The following is a 20,149-nucleotide window of genomic DNA, read 5'->3' as shown; positions in this document are numbered from 1 at the left end:
TAAGTTAATGTATTTTAGTAGTGACTTTAATTCATTATGATTTATAAAGTACTTTGAAAACAATTTTAGTCCATTTCCTCTGCTTAGATGTCCAATGAGGCATATATGGTGGTTATTGGAGTTTCTCCTTTGGAAAATACTGTCATTTTGAAAATAAGATTTTATTACAAGTGGTAAATAGTCCTAATTTTGCAAAGCATATTTTATTCACTTCTACTGAGGCTAAAGTTTGTCTGTTGGTGAATTTAGAAGGGCACGAAAAGCCTGGCTAATCTTCAGGAAGCTAGAGCTCTGATAGTTGCTTTCTTTGGCACGAAAAAAAGAAAATGCTCACTCTTATTCTGCTTTATGTTTTGGCACCATTAAAACGCTCAGAGCGTATTACCATTGCAAATGGAATTTGGAAGGGTGATGTATTCTAGACGGGATGTAAACAGATTGCATTGAAAAGAACTCACAGCAAGCAGCACCACTGCAGTAAGCCTGTCTGTCTTTCAGGTTGACCCCCTGTTTACAGTGCCAGCGCCTCCACCGCCGATTTCCAGCAGTCTCACGCCTCAGATTCTGCCCTCCTACTTTTCCCCGGCTGCATCCAATATTGCAGCCCCGGTTGAACAGCTTTTGGTGCGGACTCGTTCCGTGGGTGTCAATACCTGTGAAGTTGGAGTAGTGACAGAGCCCGAGTGTCTCGGGCCCTGTGAACCTGGGACCAGTGTGAATTTGGAAGGGATCGTGTGGCACGAAACAGAAGAAGGTAAATACAATTTATTTTTATATATTTCCTTGTGCCCGCTTCCCTGTGATGTGTTTTTGTCCACCTGTAAGGGGAATTTGCTTTGTGGTATTGAGAGAGGAAAGAAAAGTGGTTTTGATGCTCTTTGGATTTTTGTTGAAATAACTGTTTGTCTTTTTGTTCATGACTGCTTTTACTTTCAGAATGACTCAGGTGTCCCTGCAAGTGGCTTTTCACTGTAAGTGCTAACAGGAAGGACTGTGAGAAGCAGGGTGAGGGTTACCCTTTCCCCTAAGAGGTGTCATGGAAATTAGAAAGTGACGTAGATCTCGAGTTTCTTTTCTTCTTGGTGTGCCAACTGCTCTGTTTGTCTTGATGTGGTGTCTTTTGTGTTGTTGAGGCTTATATTTACCTTCTGAATTGAGCCAGGGTTTTTGCGTGTATCGGAGGCCGTCATCGTGATGTGGCTCTGGCTGGTGGGTGCTCACATGAAGCCAGGGTCACAGGCTTAAGCCCCAGGTGAGCTAGTCAGTTCTCTTGTATGGCCAGGTGGAGACCACAGCACCTTCCCTGCTCCTTAAGTCAGCAGGCCATCTGGCAAATGCAGTCCATGAGTCATAGTGCGGTGCAAGAGAAATGGGTCAAGATTAATCTATCACTGCTACTGGAAACACAGATCAGACTTACACCATACTGATAGTGGATCCAGACCCTGGTTGCCATGTCTGCAGCACACGATCATCCAGTACAGCGGGTTTCAGATGGCCTGTGTCATTAATAGAGGCCAACAGTTCATTGAAAACTAGAGAGAGCTGTCCTTTGGGGCGTGGCAGAATAGAAAAGATAAGGAAAAAGCATGCCAGACTGTACCAGGAGAACAGAGGAAAAGGAAGACACTGGGGAACCTTTTTCCCTCTAAGCTAGACTGGTCAACGAAAAGGAGGTGACTGTTGTCAATATCATGGTCTTTGGGGAGAAGGGAAAGGACAAGGGTGAGGGTAATAAGAAGGGTCTGAGACTCAAAATCATCATTTAGGTTCTTCTATAACAGGGTGAAAATTTGAGGGCTGAAAGTTAAAGGGAAGAAAATAAAATATATGCAAAAAGGCTGAGTGGATGGGAAAAGGGACTATATTGGGAGTAATTGTTGGGAAAGAAATAGTTGAGAGAATAGTTAAGAATAGCGACAAACTGGAGAATGTAAGGAGAGAATAAAAATAAAGAATGAAAATCAGGTGACAGGTGTAAACAATTATCGGAAGGCAGAAAATAGCTTAAGTTGTTTTAAGATAGAAAAACAAATTCTTAGAAAAATATTTGTTTTACATATTACATTAAATATACTCTTATAGGACATATTTCATAATTAGATAAAACATGTGTAGATAGTGTCAGTGAGGATTAATAAAGATTTAATTATCCAAGAAGGAACCAGAGATGGAATGAAAGCAGTAGATGTGAGGAGTTCTCTGGTTTGCTCAAATGGAAGTGATAGTTAAAATTTACTTTTGGCTTTAAAAAATTTGGGGGCTTGGGGGCTCCTCCTCCTTTGAACTTTGAACTGGGAAGCCATTGAAAACAGCACTGTGCAACCACATTAGGAGGGATTGATATAAGAGGAGCGGGAATTAAAATTTCCCCAGCCCTCTTGCCTGTTCAGACCCCATTCCAGGTGAGGCGCAGGCTTCTCTCATTGCCTCTCTGTAGGCTGTGGGAATAGTTCGCCCCCCTTAGATTTTCCCTAGAGCAGAGGTGACATCCAAGGGCTTCAAACTGGTACGCTGGTGTGAAATGTATAGAAAAGGACTTAAGACACAATAAGGTCACAGTTCATTCGTTTAGGCGCTGATTTTTCAGGAACAGAAAAAAGATTTGGAAAGAGTAAGGGCTGTATGTTTCCGTAAACTTGAAAGTAAGATTCTCTTGTACTTGGATAATTTACTCGTTGGGGTGAAGCTTTGTCTTCCACTACTTACTTAGCTGTGACTTAGCGCTTGTCGTTTATTTATTCCAGTGTGAGCCAGGATCGAATTCCTGCAGTGTGACCTCCCTGGGTGGTAGATGTTGTAAAATTAGCCACAGACTTTCTGGAACAGCTGTAAGGCTTGGGTTATTTTCCACTTTGCTTAGAAGTCTGCTGGGTTTTGACTTTTAACCTTAGCCTCTAATAAAAGATGGAATTGTTTAGAAAAAAAATATGCCTTTAAAAAATTGATAAAGTTGATATGGAATTCTGATCCTGGGCACATGAGCTTAAAGAGCTTTACAGTATGACTATCCAACATCATTATTATTGCTGTTATGTTGTAGTGATATATATATATATATATATATCCTCTCCATTTCACCCTCTTCTGAAAAATTCAATCTCCTGAGTCTGGTGGACCTGCTTTGTATGCTGTGATCCATCCCTCCCTTTGGCTGTCTTTCCACTCCCACGGCGGCCTGATGGCTGGGGAAGCTTTTCACACACAGTCATGGAGCTGTGGGCCGCTCCAGCCTTATTTTCACATTTTCCAGGATTTGGAATGTATGGATGTTTACTGTGATGACAACAGGAGCTGTAGCTGTTAGTAGAGTCATTCTTGCTGAATAAACTAAACTTCTGACCTCCACAGAAGTTAAGAACTCGTCTCAATAAAGGCCTAGGTCCGAAGATGTGTGTTTAATGTGCAACCATTTCCAAGAGCATTCCATTTGCATTTTCCCCTCAGTACAGTGTGTTTAAGGCTCTTGTACCAATTTAAAAATTAAACCCACTTGACTGTTAATTTTTCCCTTTCGGGAAGGACAAAGAACAAAACAGAGCAAATGCCTTTGGAGAGCTGAAGGAGCTGGGTTTGGGGAGCAGGGGAGGAGAAAGTAAGCCACATCGTTTTCTAGCGTGAGCTTCTTGAGCAAAGAGCAAGTCGAGCAGTTATAAAACTGTCAGTAGCCTTTGACTAATGTCCTGTAGATTGAGTTGAATAAAATCTCTTTTCTGGTGTTGTCATTTGGAGGGTATTGTATAGCGTAGTGTTTTTCACAAACCTAATTTATGTGCATTCACGCGTGTGTGAAGGTTGTATAAGTGTGTGTGTTTCAAGATCCTAGAAATTTGGAGAGCTCCTCTCTGCAGTCTTTGGGGGGATATTGAGTGTTCTCATGATTTCTTTGGATAGTGCTGGGGAACTGCAAGACTGGAATGTGAAATCCCCACTAAAGACCTAACCTTTTCTTGTGCTTGCAGTTCCTCGTTTGAGGGAGGATACTTTTAGTCACAGACACTTTTAGTCACAGACTTTCCCCTTCGTCGTCCTGCCAATGCATGGAGTCTGGTTGCTGAGAGCCAAACTGTGCTCAGGAGTAAAGTGTTCCCGAGCAGCTTCCTCTGGAAATCATTAGTGGGTTTCAGATCATACTTAATAGGAGAGAAAAACTATTATTGCATTTGGATGTTTAGTTATTCTACTCTGATCTTTCTACTTTAAGGTGCATGCATAGGAGCAATGATGTATTGTACAAAATTACTCACAGATGTTGGAAAGAATTTCCTTAGCATTTCATTCCTGACATTTGGGACACACATGCCTATGTATAGTTATTTGTTTGAAAATTTGCTCTTTTTTGCGGGGAGAGGGGTAAAACAAAACAGACAAAACATGGTGTATATAGCAATGTGTGTAAACACATATGTGTTGAACTTGGCTTTTAGTTCTTGTGAATGTATTTTCCTTTTGATTTTTATTGAATCATTTTTCTTATTGGGCTTATTTATGGTTTTTTTTCCCCCCTACCAAGTACATACTTGGTGTGGTAGTGTCCATGTTCTCTCTGTCATCCCTGTCCCCTCTACTTTCCTATTGGTTAAGCAAAGCCACTGAAGAAACGGAAGCGAGAGAAAGAAAACTAGTATTTGCCAATGACAACCTTTTAAACATCTATAGGTTACAGGATGGTGGTTCTAAGCTCTGGGCATGTGAATCACCTGGAGAGCTTTTATTTTTCATTTATTATTATTTTTAAAAATCTTTATTTTTGAAAGTATTACATATATCCCCCCCTTTTCCTCTCCATTGACCTCTTCTGGCCCATCCCTGCCCCCTACTCCAGGCCTTCACCACCCCATGGTGTCCATGGGTTATGCATATATTCATGCAAGTTCTTTGTTTGATCTCTTCTCACCCACCCACCCTCCCCTGCCTTCCCTCTGAAGTTTGACAGTCTGTTCCATGCTTCTATGTCTCTGGGTTTTTGTTCATCAGTTTATTTTGTTCATTAGATTCCACATATGAGTGAGATCAGGTGATACTTATCTTTTTCTGACTGGCTTATTTTGCTTAGTCACCTGGAGAGCTTTTAGAGCACACTGGTACCCAGGCACCGCCTCCAGGCATTTCCTGGGCCTGGGTTGGCCATGTGGTCTGGGTTGGAGACCTGGCATTGGCATGTTGTTTCAAAGCTCCCCAGGGGATTCTAATGTGCAAACAAGGTTGAGAACCACTGTCTCAGGGGAGAGAAGGGATGTCCTGGTCCTTTGCAAGCTACTTCACATTTTCCCTTTACGGGATTACATGTGTCATCGCCTCATTTTCTTGGGTATGCAATGGGGAGAGACACCTTCCTACTTACCTCACAGGTAGGTACTGCCTGTCAGGATGCTGTACTGTGGCAGGTGAGCATAGTTCTCCAATCACAGTGCTGATGAAAAAGAGGGTCCGGTCCAGCTTTGATCCTGAACGTGAACTGCACAGAGGTTTGGGGGCTTAATGAACAACTAACTGGTCCCACTCTTCCTAGTGAATCACTGTGGTCAGGTGGACCGCCCTGTTTGCTTCTGCAGTGAGCCAGACGCATGTTGTGTGTGGTTTCTGTCGAATTATTTTTTAAATAGTTCAGAAACCCAGAGTATTAAAGAAGTTAATGAGCTAGCAAATGAAGGGTTGTATTTGGAGAATCACTGGGGGTTTCCATAGGGGACAACTTGTGATAGTCAGTGTGGTTTTTTGAGAAGATGTAACACCTGGTATGAGAGGAGGAATGCTTGTTTCTGTGAGGCTCTTCCCCTGACGTGCTGCGTGTTTTCCAAGGAAAGAAAAGTGATCTTGGGGATTCATGTGTTAAAGGTAATTAACTGGAGAAGTAAACGATGCTCTTTAAAGCACCAGAGATGTTCTTAAATTCTTTTGCTTCTCCTGCATCTCAAAGTCATAAAGAGGATAAATGTTTAAATGTGCAGTATAGGGGGTTTCAGGCTAATTCATTAACTGGCAAATGATTCTATGTAATTAATAACAGATCTAACATATGGTATTGTTATTCCTATTCTGCAGTATTTACCCACCAACCTTATTACTGACAATAGAACATTCCTTTTCAAATTTTGATTTGAGGAGAGATGAAATATTAATCCAGGCTTACTTGGTATTTTTAGTAACTGAGCAGAGAGTTATTGCAAGACTCTACCAAGTGAAGTATTACTACTTATTAAAATGTTTCCCAGTGACTCACAAAAGAGGAGTAGGATGCCCACTTTTGCTTTTGCATTTCATTACCTGCCACGCCAGTGATGACTAACAGGGCAGACATTCAGGTGGCAGTGGATCGGCGTTCCCTGTCAGTACTGTGCTAAATGGAGAGGAATCAGCCCCATGTGTGCGCATGGCAGGTGGGCGCGTTGTTTAATCAACATGGACTCCCGGAGGTTTTGAGGGGCTGAGAGAACCAGTAGTTAGTGCAGCCGTGGGCAAACTACTGCCCGCGGGCCGGATCCGGCCTGTTTGAAATGAATAAAACTAAAAAAGAAAAAAAAAAAAAAAAAGACTGTACCCTTTTATGTAATGATGTTTACTTTGAATTTATATTAGTTCACACAAACACTCCATCCATGCTTTTGTTCCGGCTCTCCGGTCCAGTTTAAGAACCCATTGTGGCCCTCGAGTCAAAAAGTTTGCCCACCCCTGAGTTAGTGCCACTCTGTGCACTGGTCACGGACTTTGTCCTCAGTCTCCCCGGCCATCTTGCAGTGGTGGTTGCTGATGAAAGTGTGGATGGTTTTTGGTTTATCACCATTGGTGGCAGAGCAACTCAGGATGCACCTTCCAAACTGTATAAGGGCTGCCCATTTTCACATGCACAGGGCAACCCACATAGACAATGAAATAGTGTAGTTGCTTCGTTACTTAACACCTAATGTCACCACCAAAATATACACACAAATGACACAAAAGAACAAATGTTTGGTCTAAAAACATTAAGCTGAATCCTACCTAATAGTAGCTTATTTTTCAAATTGACAGGAGGTGAAGTGACTGATCATGTGTACAGTGGTGAAATATTTTTTAAAAAAAATAAAATTGGTTTAGGATATATGTTCTAAATACCTATAAAACATATCAGGTCAGTATTTTCTTTTTTAAGATGACTGAAACTAATGTTACTAGCTTCACAGAAAAACCAGAAAGTAAAACTGGAGGGCGGGTATTCACATAGTGGACACTCAAGGATTTGCTGGATGAAGGAGAGACTGAGGAGGGGGAAGGGAGGGCTTGTCCATATCATTGTCCTGTATTTTTTTTAAAGATATTTTTATTGATTTCAGAGAGGAAGGGAGAGGGAGAGAGAGATAGAAACATCAATGATGAGAGAGAATCATTGATTGACTGCTTCCTGCATGCCCCCTACTCGGTATCAAGTCTGCAAACCGGGCATGTGCCCTTGACTGGAATCAAACCTGGGACCCTTCAGTCTGCAGGCCGACACTCTATCCACTAAGCCAAACGGGCTAGGGCTTGTCCTGGATTTTGCTTGGCTCTCAGTCCTGCCCGTTTCATGTTTTCCTGATGAGGTCATGTGGCCAACATTTGGATATGACAAGTGATTGTGGGTTTTGCTGGAAAACAAAACCATGGACAGTCACTTCACCTCCTGTCAATTTGAAAAATAAGCTACTAATAGGTAGGATTCAGCCTAATGTTTTTAGACCAAACATTTGTTCTTTTGTGTCATTTGTGTGTATATTTTGGCGGTGACATTAGGCGTTAAGTAATGAAGCAGAAAGCTTTAAACTCATGGTGTAAAGGCATTTCGTTACCCCTTTTGTTGGTTGATATTGTAGCTAAACTTATTCTTATATGCGAATACAGAATGTAAGACATTTGAAAACCAAAATTTTCTTCGGACTTAGGTATACTAAAAGATTTAAGAAGTTGTCGCATTAGATTTGGGTGTGTGGGATTGCCTTGTTTCCTTTTTTTGTCTTTTCCTTGTAAAGGAGTTGGTTAGAAAATCTTAAAAGAATTGTAATATACGTTGACTTTGAACTGAAGATATATTTCCTAATTACTAAATACAGATGGTCTTATTTTTTTGCAAAGAATAGCTGTTGGCTCACCTGGACCTACTGATTGAAGCATTTCATTGACTTTCTAAAAATACAATTTTTATAGCAGATTTATTGAGATATAGTTCACATAACATATAACCCACCCACTTAAAGTCTACAATTCAGTAGTTTCTTAATGTATTCAAAGTTAGGCAGCCACCACCATAATTAACTTTAGAACATTTTCATTAACTCAGAAAAAACCCTGTACCCATTAGCAGTCATTGCCACAAAGCCCCAACCCCCCCTTTTATTGATTTTCACATATTTATCCTTACTTGATTCTTCACTGTTTTATGTGTAAACATGTATATTTCAAGAGAAATGATTGATTTGCTGAGCACTCACTCTGTGCCGGGCATTGTGCTGGGCTTGCTCGCCAAGTAACGATTGCCCTAATCCCCAGGACAAAATCCAGCGTGCCATATTACCATCTATATTTTACTAAGAAAGATACACCTGTGCAAGGCAGGCAGCGCTCCTGATGGGTGAATTTGAGTCCATATTCTGAATTTCTAACTACCATCACTCAAAAGTTCTTGTGTATATCACAAATGGAAAAGGAGAGTAAGATGTGGGAGTTTTTATTTTTAATGCAGAATGATAGGAAACTCTTTACAGTTCTAGCATCCGATTTTGGCAGGAGTAATTGAGTCAGCCTCAGCTGGCTTGATGTATACAAACTCTCCCTTTCAGCCCACTCTCCTGTACGCTTCCCAAGTGCACACATTCCATCTGTTTTGGATCCCCAGCGCCTGGCACAGAGCTAAGGGTGCCATACATATTTGTTGAATGTTGAATAAATTCACGGAACAAAGTGATATAGTTGTATACCTGTTTAAGTTTGAGTAGCGTAGCTTTCTAGTGAAGAATATGTTGTTTTAAAATTCAGTTTGGCCTAGACAATCTGGAAAATATAGTTCTAGAAATCTACTGTGTCATTGATTTTTTTAAAAAAAATCCATTATAAAATCTGATTTATTATATTTTAGCTTCCAACCTTGCTATTATTAGCTCAATCTCTACACAAAAGGAGAAATAAAATATTTGGTATGCTTTTTTCCTTCAGTCATTTATATCTTCAATATGGTTTTTATTTGCTGATTTAAAAAAAAAGAATATGTGGTCATTTTAGGACATTTTGGGGGTAAAGAAACCCAAGTAGAAGAAAAAAAAAAAACTATAGTCTCTCATAGTCTCTCTGAATAGGCAACCATTTTAATTTGTAAGTTTACTTCTTTCTCTGCTTTTTCAGTATGTTTTCTTTAAATGTAATTGAGGTCATTTGGTAGATTCACTTTTGAATATTGCTTTCTCTTTTAATCTTAACATTAAAACATAAGCATTTTTGATGTTTAAAACATGTTCTAAGATAAGACCATTGATAAATATTCTGTGGAATAGATACAAGATTTAATTTAAATTCCTCTAATGATGGATATTTACATTGCCTTCAACTTCTTAGATACATACAACCACTACATAGTATATCTTTGTGCATGAAGTTTGTGTGGTGCTTTGTGAATTTTCTATTATTTTGATAAGATCAGTTTTCAAGGAACGGAATTGCTGAGTCAAAGGACACATATTTTAAAAATTTAAATTCTTTATTGTTTAAAGTATTACATATGACTCCCTTTTCCCCCATTGACCTCTCCCTGGCCACTCCCACCCCCCAGCACATGCTTTCACCCCCCTGGTGTCTGTGTCTATTGGTTATGCTCATATGCATGCATACAAGTCCTTTGGTTGATCTCTTACCCCCCCGCTCCCCACCCCTTTCCCCTGCCTTCCCTCTGAGGTTTGATGGTCTGTTCAATGCTTCTCTGTTTCTGGATCTATATTTGTTCATCAGTTTATATTGTTCATTATATTCCACAAATGAGATCATGTGATATTTATCTTTCTCCAACTGGCTTATTTCGCTTAGCATAATGCTCTGCAGGTCCATCCATGCTGTTAAAAATGGTAAGAGTCCTTTATTTTTTACAGCAGCATAGTATTCCATTAAGTAGATGTACCATGGTTTTTTAATCCACTTATCTGCTGATGGGCACTTAGGCTGTTTCCAAATCTTAGCTATGGTGAATTGTGCTGCTATGAACATAGGGGTGCATATATCCTTTCTGATTGGTGTTAACACACTGGTACACATACCGCTTAACTGCTTTCCCAAAAGGTTATGCTAGTTTCCACTGTCCTGGGTGAGAAAGACCTTCTCACTTAGCTTTCCTGACTGGGAGGGTTGTAAGTCAGATGCAGAGCTTGCGATGCCCGTAACCAGGGTGCTACCCTAGATAGAGCGGGAAAGAGACTTCCCCTTATAACAGAAATCAGAACGGTTCAGCCCGAGAAAGCAAGTGTGCAAGCAATGTTCTTGAGAGAGCATGTGCTGGGCTCTGCCCTGGTGGCGGTCTTTGCTCTGGATCATAGAAAGGTTTAGATTTCAGTTTTGCTTGTGTCTAGAATGACATTTTATAAACACGCCCCCCCCCCCCCCCCCCGCCCTGCCGCAAGTGTAAGAAGTTAAAAGAAACTTTTAGATATGAGGAATTCAAACACCCAGCCGAAGAAATTTGTAATAAGCATCCATTCTGAACTGAGAGGAGTCTAAGCCACTCGTGTTTTTCTCTCTGCAGCCATCTTTCTTTTGGGTTCTGTTCCTTCAAAATAAGGACGGATGAAGGGTAGGACCTTTATAGACAACCATGGCACCTCATGACTTGTTGATATGTGTAATTTGTCACTTGACATACTTGTACTCAAGCAATTTGCAGCCTTTTCCCAGGCATACCCTAGCCGCACAATGACCCCCCACCCCACCCCCATCGCCTCGTCCCGAGGCTTCTTCCATGTGTAGCTGCTGTAGGAGGAACTATCCATGTAGTTTTAAAAGGTAATATCTACCAAGCATTCCCATATGTACCCTTCCCAGCCCTTATGCTCTCAAATAAGATTGGCTATTATTTCCCTGCAAAAGGAACATAAGCTATAAAACGGGAGAAGGCATATCATGGGTTGCAAAAAGCCATTCTCAGCAAAGTAAGTTGGAGGAATTTGGCTCATGGGCACAATTGCAGGGTATCTAGCCAAGTCTGATGTAACACAGTCAGGAGACCCACGAGAGGTCGGATAAAGAGTGTTGTGTGAGGTAGGCAAGACCCTTATTGCTCATTTGATCATTAATTGCTTATAGCTGAGTAGGAAATTGAGCAACTATATACACACCACACCCATATGTATTTATTTCATCATTAAGCCTGTGGCTCATATATGAATTTGAGACACTTTCACAGTGTTTCAGTCCGTGGGCACTAGATATGTGGCTGTTTCCTTTACATGACGCAGTTGGTATGTCTGAACATTTGGACACCTTGCCTGGGAAACTTTATGTTGCTCTGCCAACACCATCTAATTAGCATGGACTCATTTAAGTGGTAGATTCCTGTAACTTGCCCTGGTAAGCTGATGGAGAAACAGGTCCAGACAGTCTAAATAAAATGACTGTGTGTCCTTTCTGGACTTCTGGTTTCTGCCTAAAATGATCAACTTTCCTATTTTTAAGTCTGTGCTTCTTTATGGATATTGTGTGTGTATGAATATAACCAATTATTTTAAAAATATGCTAACAGGCAAATAAACATTGGCTTGTCAATTTGAGGTTTTGGCTGAAATGTGGGAACTTAATTCGGCTTATAGAGTGAAATGTTTTTTAAATTTAATACTCACCAAATATTTTTACAAAAAATACCCCAAATGTCGTTCTCAAGTATGTATTTCATAACAAGAAAAAATAGTGGCCTGCCCCTCGCTCCCCATGCCTCGGAGGCGGTGCCCGGGTCCCTCTGGCTCGGTGGGCAGCTGGGTCCCGCCAGCTCTCCCAGGACCCCAGGTACATCTGCACAGCTTGTCTGTTGTCACTTAGGTGTCTCCTTGATACCCACGTTGACAGACAGCTTTGGAAGCAAGTCAGGTTGAAAGAGCTGACTGCGAACATTTACTGTGTCTTATTCCGCTCGAGTGGCAGCACAGGCCAGCGCGTTTAAAGAGAACCAACAAAGACCTCTTTCCACCGCCTCCCTCAGCTTGGTGAGAAGACTTACAAGCCAGCCAGTTCCAGACGGTACCCACAGGGAGCCGCTTCTTTCCAGCACCTTGAGCGCACACACATACAATTATTTCTTGTCCAAACAAACATGTAGGGGGGTGGATACTGGAAAAACAGAAAAACCGTAATTGGGATTGGGGGCATTGGCTTGGCACCCTCTGGACCTGGAACGGAGCAGGCTGTGGTAAGCAAGGGTGTGAGAGGCGCTTTGAGTTCAGCGAGCCTTTGAATACGCAAGGGCAGACAAATTAGGAGGCCGGAGCCTGGAACTGTGACAGTCTCCTTTGCAAAGCTTTAGCACCATATTGAACTTGTCTCTTCCGCAACACCTCTGCCTGGTAGGGGGACTGACGGGCATTATCCTATTCACAGGGAGTTCTTAAAAAATGTGAAGTTCTAAGTTGACAGTGGGACAAATGACCTGGTGGGGTTAGGGGAACGGCGGGTCAGTTTTCAGAGGAGCAGAATGCAGTGAGCTACTTAAAATCGTATTGACGGCACGTGACTCTTCGGTGATTCAGAACCACAAAATCCTCAGTCAGTTGCTAGAGAACCTCTGAAGTGCACATCCTCTAGGTCAGGACATCGCACTTTGTAGCTGGCTTTTGAATTAAATATCTTCTTAAAATAAACATCATCACTCATACCAGTCCTCCTGAGCTTGCACTTCCTTGCAGTAGCACATTTCCAAGTACGGAATTTCAACAAAGCATGACATATGTTGAGTGTGACTGTTAAGTATTTGAGACTGTGGTTGGTATCACCATCCTCATTTTCTCAAAGCAAGGAAAATGAAGTGAGGGGAATTTATGACTCGGGTGGAAATCAAGGCGGGGTCTAAAGAAGAATCAAATGCCATATAATTTTTTGTAGTTTCAGCAATGGCTCGGAAGGGATCTAGTTGTCTTGTCCACATTGGCTCACCTCAGGGTTTCTGAAGAGGGTGGGCTGGACCATACTGGCTCCTCCCCCGAGGGGTCACTCAGGCCTGGCTGCTGATACAAATCCCCTGGGGTCTGGATGCGGGCTCTTTGATTAGTCCCCACCCTCAGGGTCCCCCATGACTCAGATTTGATTCCCACCCTGACACTGTGATGCACAGGGTCAGAGTTTACACTGCACTTTACCCAAGGGAGGTACAGATACTTAGTCAAGGGTATGTACCTTTAACCTGTGTGCATGTACTCAGTGGAAACAGTTTGCATATTTGGGAAGTTAGAAATAGTAGTCTGGTTTTTACAGAGGTCTGTTGGGGGACCGTTAAGGAGCCTACATTTATGTTGTTCTTTTACCCCACAAATTCTGGCAGCTTCAACTTGTTTCGGTTCAGTGTTTGGTGTCACTGGTCCATTTATTTCACTCTGTTCATTAATGAAAAGTGAAAAGGGACAGCAAGAGGGCCAGGCCAGTTGGTAAGCATAATATGATTGATTAGACCCCAAAATGAAAACATTAAAATTGCTTGAAGGCAGCCAGAGGCTCTCTCCTACGGCACATGAACTTTTTGTTTTTTGGTTATTTGAATAGTAGAGAGAATCTGGAATGACAGTACCTGACTAAAAAAACCCGTGAAAAACCGATAAAAGTTATGCACCTTTATAATCCCCATGATAAGCACAATGAGCATTTTATACTTCATACAAAATACTGTGATTATTAAGATATTCTAGAAGGGCCTGATTGCATACATCAAGAAGCACCTATAATATTTTTATTAAAAATTCTCATTTATCCTTTTTGGCTGCAGTGTTCTAATGTCTATCCATCAAGCAGATTTTTAAAAATATATTGTTACAGGATGTTCAAGAGTCTTGGTATTCTAGTTATGACTGTTACTAGACAAACTTTTTGAGAAAAGATGTGTGGTCATGCCATGAGAAAAACCAATTAAAAGAAAATTATGTGATTGCTATAATTTTGTGGTTACTGTCTTGTATTGGTCTTAAGAGAAGAAAAAAGGGAGACTGGTTGAAAGAAACAGGTAAACTATGTGGCTATTTAACTTCTGTTGGGAATTCCCACTTCCACCATCCATCCGCATTTGTTCTAAAACATCTGTGTGTAATCTAATGACCTAATGAAGGCCTTTTAGAGTCTTCCGGTTGCTTCCTCTGCTGCTGCTGACATTCTCCCTTGTTCACTGTGAAAGGTAGTGCGTTTTACATAAGCTGAATAACATGTTGTGGTTCAGAAATGCCTTTGGATTGTCTGGGGGTTTAATAAAGTACAAGGGAAAGCAAGAACCCCAGGAGAAACACTAGACGACCTGTCAAGAGAACCAGGCTGTCGTCTCACTGTTCTCACCATCAAGTTGTGTTTTCTTGGCGGCTTTGGGCCTCATTTTCCTCCATATGTAAAATGGGGGTATAACGGGCGGGGGGTTGGCATACATAATCTCTTGAAGGTACCTGCAGTTTGGGGGAGCATAGGCTTATGAAGATCATAGAGTGTTCTTGCCAGAATCATTTCAGACTTGCGGGTTTTTGAATAAAATTTCTAGCAAACAGCCTTGATGGCCATACCCTTTATATTGCCATCTGGGTCAGGGCCAAGTGCTGTTGAACAGCAGGTAGGCATGACTTAAGTCTCCAAAAATTTGGATCAATTTCTGAAAGTCTTTGTTACTCAGATCACTTACTGGCCTCGAAGCAGTTGTGCAGTGGAGTGGAGTCTGGTCTGAGCAGCTGCCATTTACTTTATGCTCTGATCACTCCAAGGAGGAGGGAGCACCTTGGAGACATTATCTGTTAAGATTCCTAAAATGTAGAATCATAAGTTTCATTAGCCGGTTTTCAAGTCCTTGGTCCAAAATGCCTGCACAAGCTCCATTGACTTCTAGTGCTACTGTCTCTACCTTGTATTAAGACTCATTATTCATATAATATTATTAACTAATGTCACCTTTATAAATTTAACTTTAAAAGACTCATCAAGTTTCTTAAAATGCAGCAAAGATGACTGTGAAATGGAGAATTAACTGGAAGCTCGAGAGTTAACATACAAGTATAGTTTAATTTCCTTTTAACTCAATTTAAATTATATGTGTGTATAGTTAAGGAAGCCACAGTGTTCTACAAGTTCTAACAAAAATCAGTAGTTTCTTAGTCCACCTTTCCCTTCTCCTAGTTTTTACCTCCTAGAAGCAACTAACTTTAAACTCTATTAGCTGTTTTTTTCTCTATATTTTGAAAACACATCTTTATATGGCTATTTCTTGATATATTTTTTCAGTTTTTACTATTTTATATTAATTTCGTATTATGGAAGATGATGATTTAGTTCTTTTACTCCCCTTTCCAACACATACATTTTACTGCCTCTCATTCTCCCAGTGTAGTTAGGAGTTGTCTGTTGCTGTGTAACAAATTACTCCAAAATGTAGTTCCTTAAAACAACAAACATTAACTCAGTTTTTCTGTGGGTCAAGATTCTGAGAGTACCTTCACTGGGTGTTCTGGCTCAACTTGTCCAATGAGGTTGCAGTTAGTCTATGGGCCTGGTACCACAGCCAGCTGGGAACTTGACTGGAGCAGAAGGATTCACGTTTAAGTTCACTTAACTTGGTTGTTGTCAGGCTTCAATTCCTCATGGGCTGTTGGACTGAGGACCTTAATCCCTTGCTGTCCCACATGAGCCTGTCCCTAGGGTTGCTCATGACCTGGCCGTTTGCTTCCCCAGCAAGATCCAGGAGAGAGCAAGTCTAGCATACTCCAGAGTCGTGGCATAACTTAATGTGAGAAATGACAATCCATTACTTCTGCCACTTATTCTGTTCATTAAAAGTAAGTCTACCCAAACTCAAGGTGGGGAGGGCATCACGCAAGTGTGTGAATACCAAGATGCAGGGGTCATTATGGGCTAGCTTACACACATTGTGGGTTGCCTACCACAAGTAATTTTTAGTTTGATCAATATTCATTGTTTCTGTTATGACTATGTTGTTCATATGGAAAATAATATAATTAATTAATAATTAATAAGTAAGAATACAAGACTAAGCTCTTTCTTAGACTCACAGCTGTAAACCTGCCTTTGCCCCACCCTGTGTTATTCACAGCACAGCCGTGTCCCTTTCCTTTCTCATTCAGTTTTCTTCCTTTGCCTAGTGTTCCATATACCCATCACTAACTGAACATAAACTGTCAGGCCAGAAATACAAATCACTTGCAGTTCGTTGCAATGCATCAAGCAATCTATAGATTTTATCTTTTGAAGTAGTCTCTGCAGGGTCTTCTGATCAGCTCCAATCGGGACTGATAGCTCGGGCCGTGTGCTGAGCTGTAAAATTCTGAGCTCTCTCGTACGCCATCCTGAAGATTCCATTTGCCTCTTATGTTAAATATAAATACCCCATTTCCTGGATCTGTGTACTCATCTCTCTTGTTTCTGTCCCTTCCTTTTGGTGAATTGCATCTTCCAATAGCTTCTATGAAAGGGTTTATGGGAAGTAAAATTTTTGAAATCTTGGATGTTTGAACATGTTTTTCTTCTATCCTCACACTTGACTGATAAAGTGGCTAGATGCAGAATTGGTTGAAATCATTTTCTCTCAGATTTTTGAAGATGTTGCTCCATTTCTTTGAGCTCCATTGCTTTGACAGTTCAATGCCATCCTGATTTGAGATCTGCTGTTGGGTACCTTTTTGTTATCCCAGCTCCCAAGCCTTTATCTTTTCTTTGTCTCCAGCATCCAGACATTTCTCAATGACATCTTTGTTGATCATTTGTGCCGAGTTTGGTCTTCTCACCGGAAGCTCAGGCCCTGTAGGGCTAGAAGTTTTGCAGATGTAATTCTTTGGAGAGGATATAATTTCTGTTTCCATGTTCTCTTTTTCTGGAGCTCCTGTTATTTAGAAGTTGAATCTCCTGTATCAATCTTCTACTTTTCTGATCTTTTTTCTCCTTTTTTCAAATCTCTGGCTTACAGGTTCTTAAATACTTTCTGATATGGAGAGAGTTTCCCAGCTTCATCATTCCGTGTGTTTGTTTGTTGGTGTGTTTTCAATGGTCACCCTTTTTGTTGGTGTTTGTCACAGGTGGTCACGGGGAACAGGGGCAGGTATTTGTCTCAGTTCCCTGTGTGTCTGAAACACTGAGTCAGCATTAGGCTTTGAAGAGTAATAATCAGCCTCATCCTCAGGCTAAAGGCCTGCAGAGGTCAGATAGGCTGTGTTGCTGGACTTGGAGCCAGAGAACCCACCTGAGATCCCTGAGCGGCAAGGACTTTCAATTATCACACTCTGTGGGGCACGAGGTGAAATCTGTGGGGACCAACTCAGTGTATGTTCCATCCTTGTTGGTGTTTTCAGTGCAGAAGAGAGTTTACCTTCTGGCACACGAACATTGACACTGAGGTTTCTTGCTTCAGCTCAGACAAAGCCCAGGACACTGAAATGGAGGAGTGTAGACACAGAGAGTGAGACTCTGTTTACTGTCCACAGCCTGTTCTGAAAATGTAAGAAAAAAAAAGTAGCCAGTCCCCCCCCCCCCCCACCCCACCCCCCCCCCCCCCCAATCACTTCTCTTGTTTTCCATAGTCAGTCACCTGCTCGGTGAGTGAGGAGGGAGAAGGGGGGAGGTTTCCGGGCCCTGGTGGAGACCTCCCAGGCTTTACTTTGGAGACCAGCAAGTGACAGAGCAGCTCAGAATCTCTTTTATCTTCTTCCCTCCTGGGAAGCATTGAGGAAATCTTCATGCAGATTTCCTCCCAACCCTTCCTTGTCTGCCTGCTCCCCACAGTTGGGCATGGAGTCCCTGCTGCTGTTGTAGCTGCTCCTGCTCTCTCTGCAACCTGCTAGGATTTATGATGGCGGCTCCTGTGTGGTGAAGAGAGGGTAGGAAATGGAGGCAGGGATGGCCAGCCGGAGCAGCAAGGCGAAGGTCTGGCGCTGGAAACAGTGGCGCATCCTCAAACAGCAGCGCCACACTCATGACTGCAGTGCTGAGAGTTCGTGGGGGTAAATCATTCTGGTTTTTTTTTCATGGAAAAATGTCTGTTCTCATATAGTTTTTATTTCTGAAAGCTCTTTTTGTTATTGGGATTGTTTCCTTAAAATCCTATTCTAGTTTCATCTATACTGTGTCTCATTTCCCTAAGGATATTAATTTCCTCTTTCCTTCTCCCTGCCTCCCTCTTGATCTCCCTTTCTTTTTCTCTCAGCATTGTTTCTAAGGCCTCTAAATTACTTCGTTGGTTTGTTTGGCCTCTGTATTTGGTGTTGGAGACCATCCTCAAGTGCCTGGTGACCGACCCTTAGCTAAGTCTGTCAGTGATATGCCAGTTTGAAGTTCCACGTGCAGAGGTGGACCTTTTGATGGTACAAGGCATCTGGGTGGATTCTTTCTCCCGGGGGTTCCCCAGCTGGGCATTTCCATGCGCCTTTTCTCTTGCCATGATCAGTTTCCCCAGAAAAGACATCTCTAATTTCCGGGCCACCAACTTTTTTGGTGCCAATTTTGGAAAAATATGGGTGAAGGTTTCACTTTCCGTTGTATAAAAAAACATAATTTTTTAAAGTTAATCATAATATCCTTGATATGAAAAAACTCTTAAAGAGCCTAAGTGTCTTTGTTGAGTTTTCTTGGTAGCTACCATTTATTTTATGACCTGAATTTGAGATGATTTCATTTGATTTGGAATGTACCATCATAATTACCACTTTCCACTTATGGAGAGATCAGGTCATTCAGTTGACTATTGTCATAGCTTACTTGGCCTGTGTTTTTCCAAAGGTGTCTTTAGTTATGCTTGATTTTCAGGCAGACTGTAAGTTTAAAACAGCGGCACATAAATGAAACAACACTGCCTTTTTTGTGTGGCTGTTAGTTATCTAAAGAAATGTAGTCGCTTTTGGGATGAGTTGTTTCACAAGTTGGTTTCTCACAAATTCCTTTCAATGTTTGTAGCAAAACCCTCATCCACTTGGTTGTTGACCCGCCTTTTAACACCTGCCTCTCTAAGAGGGCAGTTGAGGCAGGTCTCATAAGCACTTTTTTCTACACAGGACAGAAGCACTGAAGACACCTCATTAAAGCCCAGGTTCCTTGGCCTTGTTCTGTGGTAGAATCAGGCCCCAGGGAAGGGCGTATCTGGAAGCACCTGCAATTACAGCTGACCCTTGAACAAAGCCAGAGTGAGGGGGCCGCCCCCACGCATAATTTATGTAGGCTAAGCACACTTGGATTAACAACTGTGGACCTAAAATTCGGTTTTTGATCTGCAGTTGGTTGAGTCCATGGATGCAAAGTCTGGAGATATACAGGACTGACTGTATTTTTATTGAAAAATCTGCAAGTGGACCTTCACAGTTCAAACCGGTGTTGTTCAAGGGTCAACTGTACTTGTATTTTTAAGTTTTTCTTCTCAGCCTAGGAAGGTGCTTTTTCCTTTAGTCCATCTCCTTTAGTGTAGTAAAGGGTGCTTACCTTCCTTGTTGAGTTTAAAGACTGTAAAAAATGATTATAAATAATCACGTTGATATCTTATTCTGAAGCATTCTTGTCTGAATGAATGAATGGTGAGAAAGGAGTCAAGTTAGCCCATGACTTTAAAAGCCACTGTCCTTCCTCCTGTCTGTCTCCCCCATGTTGTTCAAGCCCATGTTGGTGCCCAGGGGGAGCTCATTGGGTGGATTTCACGCAATTCTGTCAGTCGAGTCAATAACGTGACAGGCAGTAAGCTGAAGGAAACGTTTTTATATCCTTACAAGTGTTATCTGCGAGGAGCACAGTTTGTAATGCTGGCGTGAAAAGAAGGCTCCTTTCAGATGGCCAGCTTGATGCAGGCAAAGCTGCTAATTTGTTTTCAGCTTCAAGGAGATTTAGAGCCTTGGCCTCCCTGGCTGTAACTCGCAGTGGAATTGTTTTCCTGCTCCTTCATCTAAGCCTCCTGCTCGTGGATAGCAAAGGCTGGATGTTTACAGAACTGGCAGCACCAGGTTCTTCT

General features: G+C 41.7%; 1 protein-coding gene across 5 annotated transcripts in view; it reads left to right on the top strand.

Annotated features, from left to right (window-relative positions):
* The window catches only part of ZNF608 (zinc finger protein 608), a 108,073-nt gene that overhangs the window by 47,203 nt on the left and 40,721 nt on the right, over nucleotides 1–20,149 (top strand). For all 5 annotated transcript variants that reach the window (XM_070412549.1, XM_070412546.1, XM_070412547.1 and 2 more), the window contains one exon: nucleotides 499–754. In XM_070412549.1, coding sequence (XP_070268650.1) covers nucleotides 499–754 — 256 coding nt within the window. The remainder of the gene's footprint in view (nucleotides 1–498; nucleotides 755–20,149) is intronic.

Source organism: Myotis yumanensis, unplaced genomic scaffold, assembly GCF_028538775.1.
Source record: "Myotis yumanensis isolate MYYU_CA2020_CCGP unplaced genomic scaffold, mMyoYum1.0.hap1 SCAF_4, whole genome shotgun sequence".
In the NCBI taxonomy this organism is placed as follows: Eukaryota; Metazoa; Chordata; class Mammalia; order Chiroptera; family Vespertilionidae; genus Myotis; species Myotis yumanensis.
The sequence above is the reverse complement of the archived record's forward strand: the minus strand, read 5'-3'. Positions and strand labels throughout refer to the sequence as shown.